Raw genomic sequence first — 18770 nt, forward strand, 5'->3', positions numbered from 1 at the left:
GAGTGTTAGGTAGCTAGTCAGACATGAGAGGGTCCTGCCCCATCCTGGACGGTTTGCCTTTCCCTCCCCTACCTGGACACTGGTGGTTGCAGCATGCCCAGAGATCCTCCCTCTCGTGGTCAAGGACCACTGCTAGGTTTCCAGCCGTACCAGGACCAAGCAAGACAAAACCGCCAGCACAGGTTGACGCAGGCGCACCAAGACCTACAAGGTGACTCGAGGTAACCCAGGGTTCATTACGCCTCACTTGTAATAACTTAGCATTGCGGCTTTTGCTTCCCCGCCCCACCCCATGGGTTCTGCTTGGGTGCTTATGGGTAAGTGCCTGCATACTAGCAGGAAAGTTATATAACCTAAAGCTGTCAATCAACTTGACAATCAAATGACATAGGACACACCCAACCCTGTCCCATTGCAGGGCTGCTCTGGTTTCCAGGTAGCCCACTCTCATCCTTTCTTGGGAGTGTACTTTCGCTCTGCTTAATAAAACTCTTGCTACTTAAAACTGCTCTATGCCTCCTGACTGAATTCTTTCCCTTGAGAAGGGCAAGAACCGAGGAAATCGCCATTCCACGAAATCTCTATACCCTCCTCTCAATTTTGTTGTTGAAGAAGAGACTATGCCATCTCAAAACACGTCTCTTTGGCTTAAGGATTATCTCAAACTGATTATTTTTAAGAAAGAGCACACAAAATAAGTGCTAAAAACCAAGAGGTTACCCTCTTGGAAGAAACATTTGCATTTATAAGAGAAACCTCTGCGTCTCCCTCTCTGTATCAGGAAGAGCAAGTTGACTAAATCTCTAGAAACTTTTATCGATGGAGAAGGCAAGGCATGAACTTAAGTCTGCATAACAAGCAGACCTTTGTTTACTGTGCTTTTCTCAATAACCTCCCTCAACTGTCCCCCCAGCCCTCACCCCACTCTCCAACATCTTCTTCTGTCTTCAGCTGGAGATGGTATTTAAGGCGATGGTTTGGGCCATTTTGGAAGGTTACTCAGTTTCCCTGGCTTGCTCTCATGTATGCAGGAGATATACATGTTATTAAACTTCTGTTTTTCTCCTGCTACTCTGTCCTTTTATGATAGGGAGGTCTCAGCCAAGAACCTAGAAGGATAGAGGAAAGATTTTTTTTCTTCCCCATGCTATAAACTTAAAACTGCTGTAAAAAAAAAAAATTAAGTCCTTTTTAAAGGACTTACTGTGTGTAGGTTATATGCAAATACTACACCATTTTATATAAGGCAATCGAGCATCCGCAGATTGTGGTTATCTGCAGGGAGTCCTGGAACCAATCGCCCACAGATACTGAGAGATGACTGTAATCATTTTCCTCTTTTCTTTCCCTGTGAGCCTCAGCTGGTCTCTGCCCTAGTCCTCTGAGACCACCACTCCCCTCCCAGGTCTCATCACAGGTTCTCAATTCTTTCTTTTTGACCACTCTACAGATTTAATATATAACAGTTTTTGTGAAATGGTGCTGAACTACCCCAGCAGACTTTAAGAACAAGGGAAATCTCTGAAGGTGATTAATGTCATTGGTTGGCATGTCAATGCAAATAAGAGAAATAATGATTTTAGTATGCTGGAACTAGGAAGATAAATCACTGAACACTTCTGATTTTTATCTTTAGACTACTCTACAGCATCACATAATAACAATGCCTTCAGTCAAGTCATGTTCCCTGAGGCAGCAAAAGCCTGACGTGATTTTTAAATAAGAAGACAGAAATATTATTTCTTCACCAAACCTTGACCTAATGCCCCAACCAGCCAGCATATAACATTAATAGAAATCACTTAAAGTAGAAGTCATAAGGTGAAGTTATCCATAGAAAATATTTATTTAGAGTTAAAAATCAAAATATGACATACAAAAATTAACTCAAATATTGTTATGGTAAAATCTGCCACATTCAGAGTAAGAGCCCTCCATGTAAAGCAGCATTTTGTTAAGCATCTACTTATCTCAGATTTTATGGACCCACACTGAGAAAATACAGTTTATTTGGTCAGTATATGGACAGTTTTTAGTTCTTTCCCTCAACCAATGCTATTTAAAAGTGGGTTCCCCTTTTCATTCTTTGCACTCCAGGGTTTTGCCCACAGCATTCTACATCAGACACTGGTGAGTCACATACACATATGCATACACCTGGTACCCTTCAGGAAAGGTTTTTTTTAATGAGATTCTCCTATCTTAGTGCATTAAAATTGTCTCACCTGCTCTTCTTTTGACCTCTCCTTATCCTCCCTCCCCTCACATGGACATAGGAACTTTGTGTTCTATATATATGGGTCAAGATGGTTCTATTAATGCATTTAAAGGGACATATGCTAATACCGCTTTGAGAAGACGTGAAACCAAGCAGGACCCTGCATGGCCTTCCTGGTGACAGACCCCCCCCTCCGTGTCCCCCACTTCTTGTTTGGAAAAAAAGCTTTAGTCTCGCCGGCCTTCCCCTGAGTTCCAAAGAGCAAATTTAAGTAGTTAATAATTAGAGAAGTGACAGAACGCAGAAACAAAGTCAAAGCAATCAAGCAAAAAGTTACGATAGCTTACACAATACTTCAGCCATAAAACAGAGTCAAAGGACTCCTAGTTCCTCCTCAAGGGATACAGATAACAATCTGACACATATCTTTGAGTTGGTTTACAGAAACCAGAGCCCCACCAGATGGAAACTGCTGACCATAAGCATGCAGACCTCAGATTGGTTGGAACCAGAAGACTGATGCTTAAGATTCTCAAAACATCACCCTGTTACCTCACCAACAACCAATCAGAAGAATGTCCACAAGCTGATCACACACCTTGCAACCCTCACCCCTAATGTTGCATTTAAAAACCCTTGCCCAACCCTACTGTGAACTGCGTACGTGAGGGATCTAGGTTACGCGCTCCTTGTGAGAATCTAATGCCTGATGATCTGAAGTGGGGCTGAGGCAGTGATGCTAGTGCTGGGGAGTGGCTGCAAATACAGATTATCATTAGCAGAGAGGTTTGACTGCACAGAGACCATAATAAATCAACTGCTTGCAGACTCGTATCAAAACCCTACCAGTGAGTGGCAAGTGACAGTTAAGCTGCATCTTACGGAGGAGACTGGACAGAAGCAACACACTTCGGGTGTCACTGTCTCCCATCACTCCCAGATGGGACCATCTAGTTGCAGGAAAACAAGCTCAGGGCTCCCACTGATTCTGCATTAGGGTGAGTTGTGTAACTAATTCATTATATATGACAATGTAATAATAACATAAATAAAGTGCACAATAAATGTAAAAATTAAATAAATAAATAAGTTAGTAAGTAAGTAAAATAAAAACGCTTGCCCAAAAGCCATCAAGGAGTATGGGTCTTTTGAGCTTTAGCTGCCCATTCTCCCTGCAAATAAATGCTGTACTTCCCTTCACCACAACCCAGTGTCTGTAGATTGACTTTACCACACATCGAGTTTGGCTCGATAACAAAAGGGGTCAGTTCACCCCACTGTCAGTTGTAGTTTCCTTCAAAGCTTTGTCTCTGGTGACAAAGAAATCCTACATGGCCAACTCAGATCGTACCTCATACCAATGAATCCCAAACACTTAAACCCACACTTTCAGTCCCTTCTCTGAGTTCCTATTAGGCTTATATTCAGAACAATATAGGTGTGTATTTAATTGCCATTTATATTTATTTGATCTCCCCAAGAAATCCATAAGCTTCGAAGACAGGAATCATGATTTAGATCAAATGAGATCATGGATATGTAAGGCAACTAAGAAGTGTTGAAGGGGAGCAGAATTTGCCACCCCAAAACATACCTCTTTGGCATGAGGATTATTTTAGATTTTAGGTTGATTATTTTTAAGGAACAGCAGATTAGAAAAAGCTCAGAAAACAGAGAAGTTACTCTTTTGTAAGAGACATTTACATTTACAGGAGAAACCTCCATTTGAGAGGGTGTCTCCCTCTCTGTACCAGGAAGATGTCATGACTAAATCTCTAGAAACTCTTAGCAGTGGAGAAGTCAAAACTTACATCTGTATAACAACGTTACCCTTGTTTACCGTGCTTTGCCTGGTAACCTCCCATAACTGGCTTCCCTCCCCCAATAACAACATCTTTTGACTTTAGCTGGAGATGGTATTTAGGGTGATGACTTGGGCCATTTTGGCGAGTTACTCAGTTTTCCTGGGTCTCTCTCATGTATACAGGAGGTATACATGTTATTAAACCTCTCTCTTTCTCCTGTTAATCTGTCTTTTCATTACAGAGGGATCTTAGCCAAGAACCTAGGAGGTAAAAGGGAAAAATAATTTTTCTTCCCCTATGGTGTTCTGCAAATTTAAAGTTGTTAGTTTTATGATTTCATATCTCACCACTGTTAGTTTTATGATTTCACATCTTACATGATATGATTTTTCACACGGTATGATTTCATACGATACATGTAGCAGATGTTCAATAAATAGAAGTTGATTTATGTTTTTCAAAACCTCCAGGGGGTATCTAGCAAAGAAATGAAATTTAATCAAATATCTTTTATACATGCTAATGTATAACAGTCATTCCAGCAGTTATTCCAAATATAAACTTCAGTGGAACTCAAATGACTCAGTAAGTTAGCCCAGTCCATTCTGAGGTTGATGATGCCAACGTGGTACAGAACAGATGGCTAAGAATGGTTTAAAAATATTAATATATGTATATACATATATATTATATATGATAGAAATAGCTATAGGCTGATAAGAGTTCTTGAAGAAGAAAAACAATCTTCAAGGTGATTATATGCATTAATCTTAAAGTAATTTTAATGAAATTCTTAAATAAAAGCATAATGTTGAATAAAAGCATAATGTTTTCCTCTCTAATATATTCAGAAATTATACGTAATATCTTAATAAAACATAAGATTAAAACGTCTCCAGTCTCCTCACTGGTCTAGAGCAAGACATGGTTCCTTAAATTATAACCACGTGACGAGTGAATGTGAAAAACAAAAATTATTATCAATAATTCATGCGGTTAACCTGGAAGAAATAGGCTGCAATTTAAGGGAAGTTCCTAAAACTTTTCTTTCTGGCAACTGTCACTTCACTAGAAACACAGACATTAAATAAATCAATGCACTAATAAATGTTAACTATCCACTGACTCATTATTTATACTGTATTTATGAGAACAACTTTGAATTGGCTCCTGATAAAAATATAATAATGGCATTGAAATAAGAAGTAAAGAAGAGACCCATGTTAAGGTGGGAGAAGTGGTAAAGCCAGAAAAACTAAGGATAGTTAGGAAACCCTTAGTTTCTGGCAGCCAAGCAAGCTGGTATGATAAAACAAATCGTACCAGTTTGTCAGGATTAACAAACTTGCGTAGCTATTTAAAATGTTGGCGAAAGAAAAAAATGTCAAGCTATTTGGGCCCCAGACATGCTATAAAGCATGTCAGTCTGGTGGGGCAGTTTACCATGTCCTCTTATCAAAAAGCATAAGGCTGGGGTGGAGGTAATAAGAGTAAAATCCTATTTACTGGATATGAACAGAGAGACTGTGCTCTGATTTTCTAACTCATCTTTTTCTGTTTCCCACTTTCCTACTCTTCGAGGGAACGGATCAGAAACCAGAATAATATTTAGAAGTCAACCAGTCTCATAATGGTCTAGCTTTTGGCTGTGGGTAAACTCCCTCCAGCAAGGAATTCTCCCTGGTCACATCCAAAACTCGGCTCTGTTGGAGGGCCTAAGTGCTTTCTTTCAGCCAATGAATTTCCAGGACAGGGTCTCCGCAGCCCACAGGCCTGATCAGATCTGCTTGACAAGACTGTGGCCGATAATAAGTGGCAAAGGCAACAGTGTCCAATGTTATCCAAAGATAGAGACCACAAACAAGAAAGGCGGCACAAATGTGTCACCATCGTGGCAGCACACTCAAGGACAAGGGCAAGAGTAGTGTCCACACTTATTTCAAAAGAATTCCCAATGACCTTTCTGAATTACTTGTTTTGCTGGATGTCATTTTACCAAAGGTTGCTTAAAAACAGCTGTCAGGATTGGGGTCTTATGACATTTGCTGTAATAAGATTTAGCCCGTAGAGAGTTGTGAAACCTGGATCTGTTATAGAAATTATATTTGGCTCCTTGAGTAGTTGCATGAGACTCTCTTATGAGCCAGATTTAAGCATTAAACGATAGGGCTGGTTCTGGAATGTGGCTAGGGCACCAGCCATAAAAGCATCTTTATCCCAACTGAAAGCTACTACACTGGGCATATATGCAGGACTAGGAACAGCAATCCCCCAGGTGCCTGCCTCACACTCACTCTTTTGAAGAGAAATTAGAAAGAAGAGATCTCAATGCAGGAGAGTTGCCACAGTTCTTTGATAGATAGTATGCATTCTCTCTTCATGATTAATCTTAGGCATGGCACACAGTAGTAACAGTAGCTGACATTCACTGGGCACTCACTATGCACCAGGCATGTGCTAAGCCTTCTACGTGGATTATCTCACTCAGTCCTCGTCACAAAACAGCGAAGTAGGTACTGTTTGTATCCCTATCTATGATTCACTGCAACGATGGCTTTTAACTCTATACCCCCATTCCTGTATCCATGCTCTTTGCTGTGGGACCTTTCACTAAAAAGGCAGCGTCTATTTCCCTGCTCTGTCATTCTGGACTGGCCTTGTGGCTTGCTTTGGTGAACAGAATGCAGACATGACACTATGCCAGTCCTGAGCCTGGGCCTCAGGAAGCCTCACGTGTCTCCGCCTGCTCACTTGCACCTCTGCCATCGCTATGAGAACGTGCCCAGGCTAGAGGCTGAAGGAAGTACAATACTCGGAGTAGAGCCAAGTCATCCTGGCCACCTCTGCTGAAGCCAGCCTAGACCAGCCAACCCCCAGACATTAGACAAACCACGCGAAAATAAGCAGAGCTGCCCAGGGGAACCACCAACCCACTCCAGGTGCATCAACATCAACTGCTAATTGGTGAAGGCCACTGAAGTTTTGTGGCTGAGTGTTACACAGCATTACTATAGCAGCAAAACCTTGTGTACCATTCATAAACAGGAAGATAGAGAAACAAAGAGGTTAATTTGCCCCAAATGATAAGAACACAACTGGGCTATGAGATGCTAATGCAAGTTTTCAGAAAATCAGATGTAATTTCTTAATAAGGTCAATATTTTATAACTGTATTTTAAAAGCCCTTTAAAACTCACATCAGTTTGTTTTGCCTTAATTCAGACGGATCTTCTGCAAAGACCCAGAGAAACTGATTGATATAATAGCTGACACCATTGCCTAGGCAAACGGAAACAGGGACACTTGATAGCCAGATAGAATATCCTTTACTTTGCATGACTTGTGTTGAAGGGAGCTTTATCTTTATCAGTACAATGGCTATACTGAGAGCAACTCTTGTAACAGCATCTGTAAGGAACCAAGAACCCCTCGGTATAAAGGCATTGCTATGATGCATGACACTGACTTTCAAGTGACTTCTGCCACTAACGTTAGAGTTACATCTCATTTATTCAACCACTGAGAAAAACGGTGAGCAAGGGAATTGGAGAACTTGAATATTAATGGAAGTACATCAATTCAATTATCTTGGCTAACTAATGAGGTGAACTCCTAGTGCATGGAGGTTGCAAGTTCAAACTCCACCACTGCAATTGGACCCATGTGGGTACTTAAGTCTTCGGCACCAGCTGCAGCAGTATGGGATGGGAGGAGAAACCCGTTCTTGGGATAAGAATTACTACCAGAATTGCTCATCCAGAGCACTCAGAAAACTGGACGATACTCTAGGTGATCCATGGCATTACTTGGGGACATGAACGATGTCCTTACCATAAAGAGAAAAAGGAATCAGCTACTAGAGTACAGGAGAAATCAGTGAGTTGTTTTACACAGTAAATAAAGCTTTAATTCTTCACTTAACAAAATCTCAATCTAAAGTATAATAAAAGATTCGTTCCTCTTTAACTAAATTAACCTTCTGCGTACAGAATGTTTTCATGTATAATAAGAGACCAGTGACTTTATCTTTGATTTGAGTGTTGACAAAAACTCTCTCGTTGACCAACCTTTAGCCAGGTTCATCTAAGCCCTGTGCCAGGCCCGCACAGCCCAGTTTTACCAAGAATCCCGGTAAGTCAGTTTAGAGAGAACCCCCTCCACACTTGATATCTGAGCACCCTCCATATCTGTCAGATTCCTCATCCCCCACCCTTGATATCTGTGCACCCTGGCCTGCCTTCAGAAAAAGTCCCCTGACCTTTGAACGTTTCCTCTTAGTCATTTTCCATCCACTGCCTCCTTCACCCTGCTCCTTGGCCAACCCCCAGCTGTCTCTGCCATGTTGACAGTTGAGCCCGATCTCTCTCACCTACTTGGAAAGTCTTGACATCCTTTGCAATACTCCTGAATAAAGTCTTCCTTATCATTTTAACAAGTATCAGAATATTTTTTTCTTTAATAGGGTTCACCCTACAACAAAAACAGATAATTTGAGAGAACAGCAATAAAATGCCTATTGGCAGAGCTGAGATATATGAATAAAGATAAGTAATTTGGGGAGAGTATCTATAATGAAATAAAATTATGTGGTTTAATAACTTAGCTCAGACAAAATGTTCAAATGGGAACTCCAATTTCCTTGAATTTTCTAGAAACTACAATTCAAAGCATAAAACGGAAAGATCCTTTTCTCCTTTGCATCAACACGATAGAAAATTTTTCTTTGACGTGTATGTTTACATTTCTGCCTTAGTAACCCAAAACAATGGTGAACATTTTAAAGACTGTTTTGATGAAGAAACCTTACAGAGCCTTAGGTCATCATTCCAAACATCAGGGATCACTCCTCAGAATGATATATGTAGGAAATACTGGAAACTGAGCTCAGTGTGTGGACTGAGCCAAAGATGAACCTCAAATGCTGCTCTTAGATGAAATCTCTGATAATCAGCTTGTTTCTTACTGTTTCCCTGTTTCTTCTGAAAATTCTATGAACACAAAAAAATGCAATGTCACCTGGTTAGACTCAAACTGATTAAGCTTTCACTCTATTTGTCTTTAAAATATTAGAATGCTACTAGAAGCAAAACCTATTCCAACTGTTCCCTACCTCTAAAATGCTAAGAAATAGGAAATATGTGCCTTTTATTTGTATAAGATCTTAATACATGAATAAGTAACTTCCTGATAAGGGTGAATCAATTATAGGACAAGCCACTAAGAAGTCTCTTCATTATGACTGGTCTCCTCATGCCAGTCATAAAAATGGTGAAGATTCAAGTGTTTTTCAGAGAGAAGCAAGGGAACAGAACACTGACTTAAAGCTAGAGTGTTTGGACTTGAACCCCACCTAAAGCATGTTCAGGCCGTGTGACCTCGGGGAATTTACTTAAACTCTTGGAGCCTCAGTGCCCTCATCTGGAAACATGAGAGCAATAATAGCAATTACAGGGCCACCGCGAGGACTAAATGAGTTAACGCATCGAAAGCTCTTACAGAATGCGTACCAGACATCCAACTAAATATCAGTAAAAGTTAGCTACCTTATTATCATCATCAGATTTTTAAAACATTATATAGCCATCGTTGGGATCTTCGTGTGCCTACCGTGGACACTGATATCTATCTGGGGCATTTACTCATACGTTACAGATATAAATTATCATTAATAATTTAAAAATGGAAGAGAAAAACAAGTACCAACTTTAGACATCCCTCCCCACGTACACACATACCCCTAAATCTCTCTCCTGTCATTTAGGTCATGAGCCTACAGATCAGGGTTTGTCACAGTAGGATGAGAGCCATCATCTCTATTTACAGTGACAATACACCATGGATTCTCTGAGAGAGTTCTACTTTCATACCCTTCATATAACTTTCCACAAAAGCAACCTGTTAAATGATTAGCTAATATGCTGTATTTTTAAACTATGCATGATCTTCTAAATAAGATTGCAAAACTTAAAAAGTTCTCTGACAGACACGGTCATGACTTTGGGTCTGAAAACTGGAGAGAAAATGTTAGTGTAAAAGCCACAAAATGGTATCCCAGGGACATATTCAGTTTGGCCTCCAAAGTATTGGCCAAGATTTAAAATGTAGGATATTTCACATACAAGTCCGTATTTCTGACTTCTCTCAAAAAACAAAAAACAGAAACCGAGCAACCCTCGGCAGGCATCCGGCATGAAAAGAGCCTGAGCTGAATCCTGAATATCACATCCATTCCTATTCGTCACTACTGGGTCCCAGACACCGAGGCCCAGGGTCAGCTGTCACTCATCACTGCACCTGCCCTGGCTTTTGCTGACACCCAGCCAGCTTTACTCCTGTACGTTATTTAATGTTCCTCACTGGCTGTGAGGGTATTTGAGCTCGGAACCCCTGACTTTCGCCTTGACTCAGTCCTTTGCACCTTTCAGGCACTGAACATCCTTGACTTGCAGACTCCACACCAGCTGGTCCCTGAGCCAATGAGAACCAAGCCTCCAAGGTGCTTACCTCAGAGTACAGTCTAGAATTTGTTTCCTCCTCTAAGCTGGTATCCCAGAGAATCTGAAACATCCTCACCAAGTACTAGCTTGACTCCAACTCCCACCCCTGTTCCCAGGCCATGAATCTCGTGTGGGGTTGCTTGAGTCCTTCCCCTCTCAACATTAGAGCACTCTGAGAAACCCAGTTGGTCAGACACCAACAACTCCATCTTCTCAGGGACCTTCCTGGCTACTAGCACCCACTCACCCAGGGACTGAGCCCTGCCATGCTGAACTCCAGGCAGGGCTTGAACTCTTCAGTTCTTTAGACAGGCACTGTCCAATAGCCACACATGGCAACTGAACACTTGAAATGGGGTTAGTCCGAACTGAGATGTGCTATAAAAATATGCATGGGGTTTCAAAGACTGAGTGTTAAATAAGGCATACAAACTATTGCATTAATAATTTTACATTAATTACTTGTTGAAATGACAATATTTTGGATATATTTGGTTAAGCAAAATATATTATTAGAATTAATTTCACCTGTTTCCTTTTACTTTTTAAATAAGGCTAGTAGAAAATGTAAAATTACATACATGGCTCATACCGAGTTCTACTGGATAGTGCTACTTTAGGTAACAAAGACAACCACCGTCCAAAGAGTTCTGCAACTCCCTACTCTCACTCCACTGGCCTGTCCCTCTGATTCAAGTAAAGTCTGCAGCCAGTCCCACATGGATTAAGGCCCTGGCTCACTATCTGATAGGCACGAGATTGTTCCATGTGGCCTCTTTAGGTGGCTTTCTGTGGAAGGATTCTCCTTTTTCTACATGCTATTCTTCCCGTTTCTAATTAAATTTGTAAAACTCCCATTGTTATGTGTGAGTGAATAAATATGACTGTACATGAATGTGGCTGTGTGCACGTGCAGACTCGCATGTGGGAAGTCACAAGGAAATAGTAATGTAAAATTGTGTGTTTTCCCCAATGAAAAAGGAAGAGAGGTATTTTGGGGGAGTGAGGGAGGATGCCTTCACCGCTACGAAGGAAACCCCAAAGTGAACTGCTCCTCCCACCCTCTCTATAACAAAGGGTGCCAACCAGAGGCAGTTGGGCCAACTTGCCATTAAGAGGCTGCAGAGGGCTTCCCTGGTGGCTCAGTGGTTAACAATCCACCTGCCAATGCAGGGGACATGGGTCTGAGCCCTGGTTTGGGAAGATCCCACATGCCGTGCAGCAATGAAGCCCGTGTGCCACAACTACTGAGCCTGCACTCTAGAGCCCACGAGCCACAACTACTGAGCCTGCGAGCCACAACTACTGAGCCCGCGTGCTACAACTACTGAAGCCCGCACACCTAGAGCCCGTGCTCCACAACAAGAGAAGCCACCCCAAGGAGAAGCCCACACATTGCATCGAAGAGTAGCGCCCGCTCGCTGCAACTAGAGAAAGCCTGCACACAGCAACGAAGACCCGACGCAGCCCCCCAAAATAAATTTATTAAAAAAAAAGAGGCTGTAAAAACAGAAATACTGAGGAGAAGCACAAAGTCTCTTAGAGGAACCCAGGTATCAGTTTTCAAAGGAAAACTAAATAGCTCAGAGGAAAAAAACAACAACAAAAAAAGCAGAACTAAAAAGCAGCCTGAAGGCCCTCACACCCGGGGTTTGGCACAGTCCACTTAAAGCAATTTGAATCGGGGAAATTTTCTATGATCTGAAAATTGAAGCGATTACTTGCACTAATGCAACAGGCTTTAGCAAACGATGTACTGCTGCCCTGAGTCAAATGCCTGCCCTGCTCACATGAATTGCCAGAGCTGTTTTTTGGTGGTAACTGCAAACACATGAATGATGCAAAGGCCTTGCTACTCCAAGTGTGGTCCCTAGACCAGCAGTGTCAGCACTGCTTGGGAGCTTGTTATGCAAATTCTTGGGTCCTACCCCAGACCCAGTTAAAATGCAGTGAGATTTTGCATTTTAACCACCAGATCGTTCAGTGATTCCTGTACACATTAAAGTTTGAGAAATATCTGAAGTTTAACCTTCTGACTGTATTCATTTGCTTAACAACTGTTTTTGAAAATAAAACAATGGCACCCACCCCTCTGAGTTAGTGTCTCTGGAATTTGTGCCATTGGGGATATTTTTGTTTTTCTCTTTGGATTGTAGCTAATAATAAAGAATGTTTTTCAAGTAAATCAGTGGTTCCAGGTGGTTCTTGGATGAGAGCCTTGTAACACGGCTATAAAAAGCCACATATTACTCTTATAAGTTTCCAACTTAAGTATTCCCTGAGGCAAATAGCTTCTGCTTAAGGGAGGCAAATAATTTTATGTAAAATAAATGAGTATCTGTGTAACTATCACACTACCTTCACGTCCCACGTACATCAAAATAAGGGGGGAAGTGCCAAAATCAACTTTACTTGTCACATCCTGACACATGAAAAAGGGACTTTCACACCAAAACTGAGACAAACAAATTAATCCACATACCTTTCGTATTACTTAAAATTCTTCTACTGCCAAAAAAAAAATCCTGCTATATAAAAACACCTCCATTACCCCTTAATTGTTTTTATATCCTTCCCAGGGCTTACAATGTTACCACTGTGATTATCTGATAAATTCTCAATCCATTTACTCCGACCAAGGAGTGAAAGAAAACACAATGGGAATACTCAGTATTTTGAAATAAGACATTAATTCTTCAGTGGAATTATTTACAAGAAGAGTACTTACAGGTTCAAATATAAAGTCTCGAACTTGGCATAAAATTCTCCAAAGTATCAAAAGACAGAAAAAAATCCAAGTAAATGTGCTTAGATGTATGGCATTCCGAAGCAAACCTCAGCACATAATACATAGTTGTAATACATATCAACACATAATACCAACCAGTGGAATTATCATGGCTTAACAGACTTTTTTATTTCTTTGCCTTTAAATTCAATGTTTAATGACCACCTGCACCCAAGGTGCTTACATATTCATATCTGACTGACTACGATGGATTGTTATTAGCGAAGGGAAGCAAAATATACCATCCCCAAATATGCCCCTTTGGCATATTGATTATTTGGGGCTGATTATTTTTGAGAGGCTGCAGACATAGGAATTGTCCTGAAAACAGTAGAAATCACCCTTTTGTGAGAGAAATGAATGTTTATAAGGGTAAACTCCATTGTAAGGGTGTCTCCCTCTCTGTACCAAGAGGAGGAGCATGACTAAATCTCTAGAAACTCTTAGCAATGGAGACGGCAAGGACTTAAGTCTGCATCACAGCCATGCCCTTATTTACTGCATTTTGTCTGGTGCCCACAACTGGCTTCTCCCAGTGCTCAACATCTTCTTTCGTCTTTAGCTGGACTTGGAATTTAAGGTGGTAGCTTGGGCCATTTCTGGGAGTTACTCAGTTTTCCTGAGTAGAAGAGGTACACATGTTATTAAACTTATTTGGTTTTCTCCTATTAATCTTTTATTACAGGAGGGTCTCAGCCAGGAACCTAGAATAGTAGAGAAAAAAATTCTTTTTCCTCCCCTACATTAGTTAATCATACCTAGATATTGTGCTTCATGCCATTTGTAAAATATAATTCTTCACAAAGAAAATGTACATCAGAAAAAAAAAACCTAGCTAAATTGAAATTTCTATTTTAAAATAGACCCTCTCCTCCAGTGTAGCTGAAACACATGGAGAAGAACACAGCCAAAATGAGGAGACTTTTTAAAATTCATGACCTCCAACTTCACCTAGAGCAGCCATACTACATTTCCTCAGTTTACTCAGTCTCCCACTCCCCTGGACAACCATTTCACTCCTCCTCTCTCCTCCAACCTTCAGCCCCAACCTCTGTCCTAAACTCAAGACTCATACCCTACTACCTCCATGACATCTCCACCTGGAAGTCTGATAACATCTCAAATTCAACATGGCCGAAACTGAACTCCTGATCCTGCCTTCCAAACCTGATCCTCCCCACAGTATTCCTCTTCTCAGTTAATAGCACCTCCGTATTTCCATTTAATCAGACTCAGAGCTCTTACTCTCAGATCCCTCAACAGATCTGTCAGCAAACTGCGCTGGTTCTATCTTTCAGAATGTATTCAGAATGCAACCCCTTCTCACAGCTTCCACAGCTACCACCTGGTCCAAGCCACCATCATCTCTGGCCTGGTCCCTCTGATAGTCTCCTAATTGGCCTCCCTGCTTCCATTCTTGACCTGATACAATCTCTTCTCAACACAGCAGCCAGGGCGATCCTCTCAACATAAGTCACATCAGGCCTCTGCTAAAAAGCCTGCATTAGCTCCCCACTTGACTCAGAGTAAAAGCCAACATTCTTACAATGTTCTACAAGGATTATAAAATGCCACACCATCCCTGTTATTGCTCTGACCTCAGTGCCTACTTCTCTCACCCTCATTCACCCTGCTCCAGCCACGTGGACCTCCCTGCTCTTCCCTGACCACTCCAGGCACATCCCTGCCTCAGGGATTTTGCACTAACTGTTCCATCTGCTAAGAACACTCTTCCCCCAGATAGATGCCATATCTAATTCTCTCACCTCCTTCAAATCTTTGCCAAATGTCATCTTCACAATGAGGCTTTCCTTGATCATCCTATTTAATCCTACAATCCACCCCCACATATTCATACCTTCCAGCAATCCCGATTTGTCGTCTTTACCCTGATCTCATTCTTCTGTCTTCCAGAGTCTTTATCATCTTCTAATACACTTGTTAATGTATGCACTGTATTGATTTTTTTGTCTACCCTCACCAATAGAATGTCATCTCAATGAGGCCAGGGATCTTTGTTCTCTGTTGTATCCCAAGTGCCTAGAACAGTGTCTAGTATATAACAGATGTTCAACAAATATTTGTTGAGTAAATGAATGAAATTAAACCTCAGCTTTTATTAGTGGATTTATCTGGTTGGTCCATTAACACCACTACGACAATTACAAATAGCCACAGATCGTGGGTACATGGAAGTTGATTACAATGCTCTTTCTATATATATTTAGAAATTTACAAAATAAAAGGATTTCTTTTTAAGCTTATGAAAAAAATTGACAGTGTTTTCTGTGAAATAAATGTCACATCTCTAGTTTTTAGAAGACAGCATAAGGAAAGGGGGGAAAAAATCCCTGCATTTTGTTTGCTTCTAAGCCACTTAATAGTTGTTAAATATGAGAGGGTGTGGAGAAAAGGGAACCCTCCTACACTGTTGGTGGGAATGTAAATTAGTGCAGCCACTATGGAGAACAGTATGGAGGTTCCTTAAAAAACTAAAAATAGAACTACCATATGACCCAGCAATCCCACTCCTGGGCATATATCCAGAGAAAACTCTAATTCAAAAAGATACATGCAACCCAATGTTCATAATAGCACTATTTACAACAGTCGAGACATGGAAGCAACCCTAGTGTCCATCAACGGATGAATGAATAAAGAAGATGTGGTGTACACACACACACACACACACACACACATATATACACATGATGGAATACTACTCAGACATAAAAAAGAATGAAATAATGCCATTTGCAGCAACATGGATGGACCTAGAGATTATCATACTAAGTGAACTAAGTCAGACAGAGAAAGACAAATACCATATGATATCACTTATATGTGGAATCCAAAAAAAATTATACAAATCAACTTATTTACAAAACAGAAATAGACTCACAGACATAGAAAACAAACTTATGTTTACCAAAGGGAAAAGGGGAGAGGGATAAATTAGGAGTTTAGGGATAAATTAGGGATAAATTAGAGGGATAAATTGGGAGTGTGTATATATTAGATACACACGAATATATATATAAAATAGATAAACAACAAGGTCCTACTGTATAGCACAGGGAATTATACTCAATATCTCGTAATAACCTATGATGGAAAAGAATCTGAAAAAGAATAGATATATATGTATGCATAACTGAATCACTCTGCTGTATACCCAAAACTAATACACTGTAAATCAACTATACTTCAATAAAAAAATTGTTTTCAACCCAATCAAAAAATGGGCAGAAGACCTAAATCGACATTTCTCCACAGATGGCCGATAGGCACATGAAAAGATGCTCAACATCACTAATTATTACATTATACTATATATATTATATATATAACTATTATACACATAACTGTATCACTTTGCTGTACACCAGAAACTAACACAACATTGTAAATCAACTATACTTCAATTTTTTTTTTTTTTTTTTGCGGTACACGGGCCTCTCACTGTTGTGGCCTCTCCCGTTGCGGAGCACAGGCTCCGGACGCGCAGGCTCAGCGGCCATGGCTCACGGGCCCAGCCGCTCCGCGGCATGTGGGACCTTCCCGGACCGGGGCACGAACCCGCGTCCCCTGCATCGGCAGGCGGACTCTCAACCACTGCGCCACCAGGGAAGCCCAACTATACTTCAATTTTTAAAAAAGTTGCTTATTTTGAAGAACAAAAAATAAATAAATAAAATTGGCAAAAAAAGAAGTTGTTAAATATATTACAAATCACTTCATCACTGGGTCTCCAGCTTCCTCATCTGTAAAACAAAGAAATCTGACTAGAAATCTCTACCTTTTGTAATTACAATAGTTCAAACATCCAATCCTAAAATTATTTAGGTCCTCTTTTTTCCTAAGCATTGACCTAACACATTTAATCTCTACAGGAGAAATTCTGACTCTTAAAGGCATGATTTCATGCTGTTTTCTCATTTCTAAATTTTCTTAATTTTCATGATAACATTCTACATTTGAGTTTGAGTTTTCAATTAATATGGTACTGCAGGAATTCCTCTTCGAAGCAAAGCTGTTCTCTAGATTCGTCACTGGAAGAGCTAGAAGGCTGATATTGGCCTGCTGACCATATCCATGTCAGATCTGGTTAACCGCCCTTGTTTTTATCAGCTGGGGAGCAGCGCTTACCACCTCCTTCTTGTCTTCCTGGAAGTGTACATCCACAAACATTTTTCCAACAACATAAGGGAGCGTACTTTCAATAAAGTTGACACACTTGTCCCACTGAGGCAACAAAGTTGTGGTACCCTGGATTACCTGTGGGAGATAATTGATCCAGATTGAGCTTCACTTGGATAAAACCAACGACTGAAAAAAAGTTCAAACAACCTGAAGGAAACTGTCTACAAAACACTGCAGGCCCCAACGCAAATACATGTGTCAGATAGTACACCAAAGGTAAAATCGGATGAAGAAAAATATTCTGCTTGTCCCATTATATTTAAAACTAAGTGAAAATATTTTAAGAGTGGATAATAATGTATTCCTCCTTTCCTTCCAATTCTCCCCATTAAACAAAGGATTTGGACAATAGCATAGCTTTTCTGCAGTTAACAGGGATGAGAGGGGATGCTGTCCAAGTATCCAGATGGTAGTTAACATCTACTGAGAACTAAAGTTCTACCAAGAAAGGTCTAACATCAGTAGGTGATCAAAGCTCCTGCCCAGTGAGGGTTTCCTTGCTCTGGGAAGTACATTCACAAGACAGACCAGGAAAATATGCCCACCATGAACAACCCAGGAAGCATATTTACATTGTGCCATAACAGAACACACTGGTGACCAAGTAAAAAATAGATGTAAATGTTTTTCTCATCTGTCCCAATTAAACCATTTCAAGAAAACACTTACAAACAAGTAAGGAAGCTCCAAAGCAGGACTTGGAGGGCTCAAAGGTTTACTCTTGGGGGATGAAAGCAAAGAAATAAATATCGTTTAAATTGCCCTTGCAGGTTGGGAGTCTGGAGCACTCAAAATGCAAAGTGAAGGCAGACAGCAAGGGACGGAGGCTCTGAGAATGGTGGCTGGAGGCATCCCTTGAACGATGTTAGATCCAGGTTGTTGGTTCAGAGCAAATGGGATTAACAATGAAGTTCATCTATTCTTCCTCTACTTTCTGATAACACAACCACTCTCAGAGGTAAGGAATGAATGAATCTATTTTTAAAACTTCTAGAGAAAGAGATCCTACAATCTTCTTTGGCAATTCAGTATTACATTTAGCACTTTATGCTCAAGAAACATCCCTTCATATCTAACCTCAAATTTTCACAAACTACTTCTTACACCTCTCTATTCTCTTCACAGTGGGGGTAGAAAGCAGCTGGGTACCATCTTTTATGTGATCCATGGGAGTTAAAAATACACAGAGATACATATATATAATCTACCTTTTTTGTAACTTAACCCTTTGATATGACCTCAACATATATAGTTGTTTT

At 40.6% G+C, this 18770-nt stretch overlaps 1 protein-coding gene across 1 annotated transcript in view; it reads right to left on the minus strand.

Moving 5' to 3' along the window:
- PHEX (phosphate regulating endopeptidase X-linked) overlaps positions 1-18770 on the minus strand; it is a 204981-nt gene that overhangs the window by 120983 nt on the left and 65228 nt on the right. The window contains exon 11 of the mRNA XM_067722956.1: positions 17458-17586. Within this exon, the coding sequence (XP_067579057.1) occupies positions 17458-17586 (129 nt within the window). The remainder of the gene's footprint in view (positions 1-17457; positions 17587-18770) is intronic.

This window comes from Pseudorca crassidens, chromosome X, assembly GCF_039906515.1.
Source record: "Pseudorca crassidens isolate mPseCra1 chromosome X, mPseCra1.hap1, whole genome shotgun sequence".
Classification (NCBI taxonomy): Eukaryota; Metazoa; Chordata; class Mammalia; order Artiodactyla; family Delphinidae; genus Pseudorca; species Pseudorca crassidens.